This window comes from Austrofundulus limnaeus, unplaced genomic scaffold (assembly GCF_001266775.1).
Source record: "Austrofundulus limnaeus strain Quisiro unplaced genomic scaffold, Austrofundulus_limnaeus-1.0 Scaffold119, whole genome shotgun sequence".
In the NCBI taxonomy this organism is placed as follows: domain Eukaryota; kingdom Metazoa; phylum Chordata; class Actinopteri; order Cyprinodontiformes; family Rivulidae; genus Austrofundulus; species Austrofundulus limnaeus.
Genome location: NW_013952521.1, coordinates 975,651 through 985,499, shown reverse-complemented (window position 1 = coordinate 985,499; position 9,849 = coordinate 975,651). Strand labels below are relative to the sequence as shown.

At 36.3% G+C, this 9,849-nt stretch overlaps 1 protein-coding gene across 3 annotated transcripts in view; it reads left to right on the top strand.

The window, feature by feature from the left end:
- The window catches only part of LOC106521999 (corticotropin-releasing factor receptor 1), a 100,835-nt gene that overhangs the window by 59,476 nt on the left and 31,510 nt on the right, over window positions 1-9,849 (top strand). For all 3 annotated transcript variants that reach the window (XM_014014819.1, XM_014014820.1, XM_014014818.1), the window contains exon 5: window positions 6,569-6,654. In XM_014014819.1, coding sequence (XP_013870273.1) covers window positions 6,569-6,654 — 86 coding nt within the window. The remainder of the gene's footprint in view (window positions 1-6,568; window positions 6,655-9,849) is intronic.

Below are 9,849 nucleotides of genomic sequence, written 5' to 3'. Positions count from 1 at the left end.
ATATCGGGATATATCGTATCGTGACCCCTCTGTCATGATATGTATCGTATCGCCAAATTCTTGCCAATACACAGCCCTTGAGTTACTTATTTCAGATTAGAAGATTTTTGTTGGGGAATAATGATTATTTTGCCGTATTTGCAACATTAATCAGTTGTATTTTGTTGTTTTCTTTGCTAACATGCTAACACAAGACTCTTATCAGTTACTAAAACTACCTTGTTAGGTCGTGGTTATGGTTTTATGCTTTCTATAATTTACATCTTTATTTATTGTTGATTGGTTTTATTTTGTTGGTTGATTTTGGTCTTTTTTCACTTCCTGGTTGGGTTTAGCCCTCGATACTTGGTCAGGATTAGGAAAATGTTTGCTGTTTGTGATATAATCTTTTTATAACGTGTTTTTTGTTGGATGTTTTGGTAACACATGGACACTTCTTCACTTCCTGTTTGGGATTAAAACAGCCGAGAAAACTCCTTAGTTTGGAGGAAAACAATTATAGATAAGACTAAAATATGTTCTGCCTCCTACATTTTGCTTCCATTTTCTGTTTTGAAATCCTGGATGCCGAATGTTTCTGAATTGTTTCTGTAATTTGCTGAATAGTCGGGAACTATGAGGTCGTTTTGGTGTCTGGTGTTCAGGTTTTATATTTTAAAAWTCCACTTGGTCACAAATGCTGGTTTTGATTTGAATTCTGACGTTTTGATGTTTAAGTTTAACCTCCTGTGAGCTGAGGCTGATTTTATGCTCCACAAAGAGTTTCAGTCATTTTCCTAAAAGGTTAAATTGATTTTCTGAACCCAACAATGATCTGACTGAGTTTCTGAATTGGTGGTTTTTAAATCTGAAGCTGCCTGAARACATAAAGATCATCCCTGTTTGTTTTGAGCACCGTCCAAAGTGACTCATTTTGTTTGGAATGTTTTTATTATTTTATTTTGTACAAGATCAGATCAGTTTAACATCGAGAAGTTTTGTTTCAAAGCTATGTCTTTGTGTTCTGTTTTCTATAAATCTTCTGATTATTTATGAGCATCTTTATTAGCATTACTCAACTCCGCTGGGTTTTTATTTGTTCTTTTTCCCCAAAATGTTTTCACAACATGTCATTTACATAAAATATAACCTGAGCAGGAATAATTGGTTTGTTTTTGACATTTAAGATTTAATTAGTTTCCAAACAAGTTTTATTGTTCCTTTTTTGAACACCATCTTCAGAAAATATGCAGCTTCACTCTTTAATGCCTGCCTTTGTCTGTTAGCAAAATATCTCATGAAGTAATGAATGAAGTTTAAGGAAAAAAGAGCAACTAGAACTTAGTGAAAAAGCCTCCTGTTAAAAATAATATTCAGGTCAAAAATAAAAACCAAAAGTGCTCAGCCCTAAATACAGCGGGTAAAATAAGTATTGAACACGTCACCATTTTTCTCAGTAAATATATTACTAGAGGTGCTAATGACATGAAATTTTCACCAGATGTTGGTAACAACCCAAGTGATCCATACATACAAAGAAATCAAACCATAAATGTCCAGAAATGAAGTTATTTGTAATAATGTGGAATGGCACAGGGAAAAAGTATTGAACACACTTACTGAAATTTATCTAATACTTTGTACAAAAGCCTTTGTTGTCAATGACAGCTTCAAGACGCCTCCTGTATGGAGAAACTAGTGGCATGCATTGCTCAGGTGTGATTTTGGCCCATTCTTCCACACAAACAGTCTTCAAATCTTGAAGGTTTCGTGGACCTCTTCTATGAACTCTGATCTTTAGTTCTTTCTATAGATTTTCTGTTGGATTCAGGTCAGGTGATTGGCTGGGCCATTCCAGCAGCTTTAGTTTCTTTCTCTGAAACCAACTGAGAGTTTCCTTGGCTTTGTGTTTGGGCTCATTGTCTTGCTGAAATGTCCAGCCACGTTTCATCTTCATCATCCTGGTAGATGGAAGCAGATTTTTATCAAGAATGTCACTGTACATTTTTCCACTCATCCTTCCTTCAATTATTTGAAGTTTGCCAGTACCATATGCTGAAAAACAGCCCCACACCATGATGTTCCCACCTCCAAACTTCACTGTTGGTATGGTGTTTTTGGGCTGATGTGCAGTGCCATTTGACCTCCAAACATGATGTGTATTCTGGCATCCAAACAGTTCAATGTTGGTCTCATCTGACCAGACTATATTCTCCCAGTATTACACAGGCTTGTTTAAATGTTGTGCAGCAAACTTTAAAGGACCTTCAACATGCTGTTTCTTCAGCAGTGGAGTCTTGTGTGGTGAGCGTGCATACAGGCCATGGTGGTTCAGTGCATTACTTATTGTTTTCTTTGAAACAAACGTACCTGCTAATTCCAGGTCTTTCTGAAGCTCTCCACAAGTGGTCCTTGGCTCTTGGACAACTCTTCTGATAATTCTTTTCACTCCTCTGTCAGAAATCTTGTGAGGACCACCTGGTCGTGGTTGGTTTATGGTGAAATRATGTTCTTTCCACTTCTGAATTATGGCCCCAACAGTGCTCACTGGAACCTTCAGAAGTTTAGACATTCTTCTGTAACCGATGCCATCATTATGCTTTGCAACAATAAGGTTGTGAAGGTCTTGAGAGAGCTCTTTACTTTTACCCATCATCAGATGGTTCTTGTGTGATACCTGGCCATCATTTGGGACTGAACCAACTGATATTAACTTGCACTGACAAGGGGCAGGCTTGTTTTCTAATTACTGAGAGAGTTCAGCTGGTGTCTTGGCTTTCCATGCCTTTTTACACCTCCCTTTCTTCATGTGTTCAATACTTTTTCCCTGTGCCATTCCACATTATTACAAATAACTTCATTTCTGGACATTTATGGTTTGATTTCTTTGTATGTATGGATCACTTGGGTTGTTACCAACATCTGGTGAAAATTTCATGTCATTAGCACCTCTAGTAATATATTTACTGAGAAAAATGKTGACGTGTTCAATACTTATTTTACCCGCTGTATCAATTAGTGTTGGAGATCCAAAATGGCCGACACAGCTAATAAAATCTTATCAAACACAAAAAAATGGTTAGGACTTTTTGTGGTAGTAGCTGAGAGTTTTAGTACTTAATACATGCGATCATGGTTTTTGGTGGTTTTAGTAGACCGATGAGTTGTTAGGGTTATGTAGACAGATGGGCGGAGTGGCTGCAGCTGTGACTAATGAAACCAAAACCAGGTGTGACTGTGCACAACCAGACTGAAGGGCAGAAAGTACCAGGAGAGTAAACAAAAAAATGTGGTGACACCTCCGGAAATGTTTTAATTGGAGGTCACTAATTTTTGGGGGGAGTGACGTGCCCCCTTAAAAAAAAAGAGTGCCCCCCTCTGAAAACACAATGGACCAGAACCAACACAAGAATGTTGGTGGATGATACAACGAGGCAATTAAACTYAACATTTTAATGACACATCAACACAAGGCAGAGGCGTAATTCTTCCTCCTTTTCTTCGAATTTAAAGACTCTCAGACTCAGCGACGTGTACAATATAAGCAGCGAATAAAATTATCGCCTTTAGCGGTAAATCAATCCTAATTAGCTTCAGCTGTTAAACTGCTCTCCCTGCGTCTCATGGAAGCCGTCAAACGATGTCAAAAAAATAAATCCTGGCTGTTTTATTACCTTATTACTCACACTGTGAAGGGAAACACTCTGCATATGTTTAACAACCATAAATCATTCTTCATTTCAAGGTCTACCCTCTTTGTCTAAAAGCTGCAGCCTTTTCGAAGTAAAGCTTCGGCTCGGCGTGACTCTGATGTCTGAACCAGGCCTCCTTGTTTGCTTCTGTTTTTAGCTTTGTTGTTTATTTTATTCATATGGAACCTAAAGTGACTTTATTGCTTTGAGAACAATAAATTTGCATTAAGTGTGAGCAGCTGCCTGAGGCAGGATGTGTACTCATGGAAATGTGGCTCCAATAAAAGGTGACAATTATGGACTTTATGCTGATTTTTTTTACACTTTGATGAAAATTTGTAGAAAACGAATTTTCTCCAGAACAACTAGGAGCTTAAAACCCATCACGAAAAGATTATTTAAAGCTTCTGTCTGAAATTTCAACCACTTTTTCTCTAGTAATTTATGTTTTTTTTTATTTTGTGACAATGTAAACAGACAAAATGGTGACCCTTAGATTAATAATTGTAGAAGAAGAGTTCAGAAAATCGAGATAAAAATAATGTTTAAGTTGTCAGCGGCTTAAACTAGGACAGAAACAAGCAGAGTAAAAAGTTAGAACACATTTTTATACAATTTACCTTTATTCATTTTAGGTAGTGTTGCTTTTCAGATATTTACAGTAATTTGTTTTAGCTGGTGCAGCTTTTCTAGTGTTATGGTAAATGAATTAAAGGTGGTGCGGCTTTTCCTGTATTTATGGTAAATTAATTGTAGTTGGTACATCTTTCCTAGTATTTACGGTAAATTAATTAGAAGTGGTGTAGCTTTTCTAGTATTTAGGTGGTACATCTTTCCTAGTATTTACTGTAATTATTTTAGGTGATGCAGCTTTCCTGGCATTACGGTAAATTAATTATAGTTGGTGCATCTTTCCTAGTATTTACTGTAATTATTTTAGGTAGTCCAGCTTACCTGATATTACGGTAAATTAATTTTCGGTGGCGCAGCTTTTCTAGTATTTATGGTAATTCATTTAGGTGGTACATCTTTTCTAGTATTTACTGTGATTATTTTAGGTGGTGCAGTTTTTCTAGTATTTATGGTAAATTTATATTTAGCCATTTATATTTAGTTCCTGGTTTGCAGTTTTTATCTATCGCTATACTAATTTTAGCCTTTAGATTTTTCCTCAGTTATCCCGTGAATATTTCAACATTTTTTGAAAGACAAACGATAATACTGTTTTTGATTTTTGTTACTAGAAATAAAAATACAAATGTGTACCTTTCTGGGTAATAATGAAGGGACGAAGAAGATGAGAAATGATGAGTAAAGCTGAGTTTCATTGAAAAGTTCAGACACACAGGCAGTTACATTATCACCCCCTTTTTGACGGTAAAGAAACATAAGTTTGAGGTTTTCTTGTGAATCATGTTAATCTTCTTCAGATCAAACCGTATTAAATACAAATAAACACTGATCACTGACTGCAGGTTCTGATGGGTTTTAAACCCAAACATCTTCTGGAATAATAAGGTTAGCTGCAGCATGAAACATTCAGTGCAGATTCTGAAGGATTATTTCATCTTCGGGTCAGGCTCTCTGTCAGCAGACCGAACCAGAACATTTTTCTCTGAGGTTTTATAGACAGTTCTGACCCAGAGGCAGTGGAGGGTCGACTCAAATCCCTTTTTCTGGTGACAGCTGGACCTTTTCTCTGAAAAGGCAACGTTTGTGAAGTGACATGACTAAAATATTAAAATAAAGATAACGTATTGGGACATAGACACCAGAAAAAACTTTTTCTATATTAAGAATTTAGAATTACTTTAGATTTACCATAATTTAGAATTACCGCAATAACCTTACTTAAACAATTTTTCTCTAATAAAGATCTTATAATTTTATATTCTGTTCTTTTCACTCATTATCATGTTTTTTTCAGAAACTGCTTTGCCCATAATTAATTTACCATAAATACCAGAAAAGCTGAACCACCTTGAATACTAGAAAAACTGCACCCCCTAAATAGATGACTATAAATACTAAAAAGGCTACATACATACATATATATGGTAATATAAACTTAAACTAAAGCTGCACCACCTATAATTAATTTACCATAAATATTAGAAAAGCTGCACCGCCTATAGTTAATTTACCGTAAATACTAGAAAAGCTGCACCGCCTATAGTTAATTTACCGTAAATACTAGAAAAGCTGCACCGCCTAGTTAGTTTACCGTAAATACTAGAAAAGCTGCACTGCCTAGTTAATTTACCGTAAATACTAGAAAAGTTGCACAACTTAAATAAATACCTATAAATATTAAAAAGCCTGCAAAAAGGCTTAGAAAAGATACATTCAATATCAAAACTATAGCTAAAAAATAACAAGTGTGACTAAAAGCAAGAAAGAACACAAACGTGGCTTAAAGTTAAATTAGCTAAACAAAACCTTACTAGGTGAAATTCGTAAAAGCAAAAATAAACAAAGTAGGAGCTAAAATTAGTAGCTAATAGGTAATTTTAAATAAAAGGCAGCTAAAATTAGCTTGATGATGTGATAGCGAAATTATAGCTCCAAATTGTCAAAATACAACAATAGCTAAAATTATCAAATCTATCAGAACAGCATCTAAAAGCTAAAAGTAACAGAAACATAGCTAAAAGCGACTGGACAGTAGCTAAAAGAGCATGCGTTCTGAGGCAGATTAAAAAAGGTTGGCTGTGGCGGCCATCTTGAATTACTTTCAGAAGTTCTGTTAAGATTGGTTTAGACTGGTTTAGGAGTATTTATCTGTATTTTTGTAACAGAAACAAAAACATTATCTGTTTCTGTGTTTCAGCATGAAAAATAAAACAGACCAGGGTGTCCATCTTGTTTGAAAAGTGACCCGTTTGCTCTTGTTTCAGATAATGTTTACAGAAAATGCCTCACCAATGGGACGTGGGCGCCGAAGGGGAACTACTCCATGTGCAAGGCCATTCTTCACGAGGAGGTAAGACGCCGCGGTCGGTGTTGTGTTTGTGTTCGTACCCCCTGATTGATGAGGCCGTTTTGAGTCCATCTTCAAAGCAGAGAAACCTGCACTTTAATCACAGCAAAGCAAAAGGTCAGGAGTGGAAGGAGACGCTGTTCTCTGGGTTCGGGGTTTGGTTTCTTAGTGATTCAGTCCTTGAAGGTGGGCGGTGTGCATTTCTTCAAGAAGTGCTGGTTTCTTTGTTTTTTTTTACAACCCAAAGTCTGTAAAATCCCTAAAATAGCCATCTGCAGCAGCATCGATGTTCCCGCGGGACGTGTTCTGATCCTGCTGTGCTCCAGATTTGATCCAATCACATGTTGCTGTTATTTGTTGGCTTTTGTTTTTCGTCTCAGCCTCCACCTGGATGGTGCATTGTGATGATGATGATGGTGATGAGTGTTCATTTTAATTAGGACCGAGCAGCAGACTGAACACTCTGACCTGAATCAGTTCTGCAACAATCAGACCTCTGACGGGTCGGTGTTGGATGTAAACGAGAGAATAACACGATGGGAAACATGTGACTCGGGCTGTTTTTTATTTTTGTTGAATCTGTTGTCACCAAATATTAAATAGTTTCCCTCCATAAATAATCTATTCTGAGGTTATTTATTATTCTATTCTTATCTAAATTCTTGTCACGCACCAGAAAGATGGATGTTCTCATAAATTCCACTAAGAGACTGCAGCAAAACAATATAAATCTGTTATATTTACATCTCTGGTATTAATCAGCCTAAAATACAAACTTGTGTTTTAAAAAATGGCTGCAGAGTTTCTTGTATTGTTTCACTCAGACAACAGCAAATATAGTTCTTATTACAGATTAAAATGTGACTTTGTTTTTTTGTTTGTGTAACAATGTTTGTGTTGCTGAACTCAGTCAGCCTGGTTGTATTTTTATGATTACCTACATATATATATATAAAATCTCCCGGTTAAAACTGCATGTTCTGTGGGCTCAAATGTCTGTTAGCAAAATATCATATCAACTGATACACATTTTTATTACCATTTATCGCTTCAGGTTTAAGTGGACAACTGAAAGAGCTAACTCTGTTTTTGATGCTAGCTTACATCTCTTTTAAAATTGATTTAATTTATTATTTCACCACATTTGTATTTTTTACACGATAATAAAAAAAATGCTGTAATGGAGAAAGTCAAAGTAATGCTAGCAGCTAATCATTGAAATGTATTAGCAAGTTGTTAGCTACCCTTTATTAGCTTTAGCGAAATAAATCAGCTTTAGCACAACACAGCTTCTTAGTCGCACATAAATGTTCACTTTAAGTCAGTGCTTTTGAATAATGTGGCATTTATATAAAAATATTTACAACTATCAGTTTTAGCCGTAACAGTTTTATTAACCCACCTCTAAATAATTCATTTTTGTTCTCCTTTTTTAGCATTAGCATAACAAAACATGTTAGCCTCTTAGCATTAGCTCCTGCTAAGCTTCTTTTTTACACTCAGTTTGGAATTTTTGAGGCATTATGTTTTTAAATGATGTTTCAAATGTACATTTTTAACAAAAATAAATTGTTATTGCTGTAGTGATACCAGTTTAATCAGCCCACACTTGTGATTGTTCCATAAGCTACCTTATTAGCTTTAGCATTTATGAATTTTATTTTCAGGTTTTGGCTATGGTAGCTTTAGTTTTGAAGCAAATATGTATTCCTTGATAAACATATTTAATCTATATTATGTGTTATTGGTATATGGTGTTTTGTAGCAAATATGTATTCCTTGATAAACATATTTAATCTATATTATGTGTTATTGGTATATGGTGTTTTTTATTATTTATTTATTTGTTTATTTATTTATTACATTTAGGCCCTTTTGTTGAGTTCTCAGCTGAACATGAGCCAAAATATCCTGGAACTACAATAAAGGCTGTTGTCTCTCTGGAGAGCTGGTTTTGATTTGTATCTTAATGTACAGTTTACAACAGCTGGGTTCCTTTTTCATTACGCAAACCAGATGAGTCAGGGATCTGATCAGAATCCACTTTAGAGAGGTTTTCTGATTGAGGGAGACGCCCGGGCGAACACACAGAGTGTTAAAGATTACTTGTTATCTCTCCTGGGAAGACCTTAAAGTTCCTCGGCAGGAGCTGAGAAATTTGCCCCCCGGAGTCGAGATGGTCGTCTTCACGTTTCAGATAAGTGTCAGGTTTGCGTGAGGGGAAGGAACCAGATGCAGCCTTACAGGCAGGAGGTGCCGAGCAGGACTTTATTAGATTATCTGAAAACAAAGGCGCCTCTATAGCAGTAAACCCAACGAAACAAAAGACAGAATTGAAGGTGACGTACAAAATAAAGGAATAAAAAGAAAAGCCAGGGTTTCACTTAAAGGCAACTGAAAACTAGAGCAAGACAGCAGATAATATTAATATAGAACAGGTGTGCTAATTAGAAACTAAAGCCAGGTGTGAGGAGGGAAAACACAGACGATAACAAACCCTAAACTGAGAAAYCTGTCTGCAGTGACTCCAGGTTTCTGTGCTGCCAGGCAACTAAACTTTTAATAAGCCGTGTCTGCTGCAGTCTTGATATCAACGACACTTTTCTCCGTTTGTAATCTTAAATTTAAATCGAGCGTTTCTCCCCTCCAGGAGAACTCGTTCGTTAAGGAGCGCAGCTCTCGTTACAATCAGGGATCAGACGCAGCCGGCAGTTCAGAGGTCCGAGAAAGAGAAGATTGTTCTCTGCTTCTCAATTAATTTAGAAATGTTCTATCAGGAGACGCTCGGCAGGGTCCGGTCACCTTAAAGGATGTTGATGGAGCGTTGATTTAACGGCACGTTCACGTTGCATGGTTGTCACTTGGTCTCAGTTTTCATGTGATGCTCGGAACATTAATCAATGGTGGATTAATGGAGCTGGAGCTGCACAGCAGGACTCAGRATAAAACCTCAGTGTGAGATCTCCTGCAGCTTCAAAAACTACATTTGTTACAACAATGAGATTATTGATGTTTTCAYTTCCTGGTTTATTATTAGTGAGAAAACATAAAGAATAATAAATAATGTTTGACCATCTTTGTTTAATTTCTGCCACAATTTTGATTTACATTTCCTTCATCAAGACCTGATAATGGAACAAGAGGAAGATGATGGATGGATGGATGGATGGATGGATGGATGGATGGATGGATGGATGG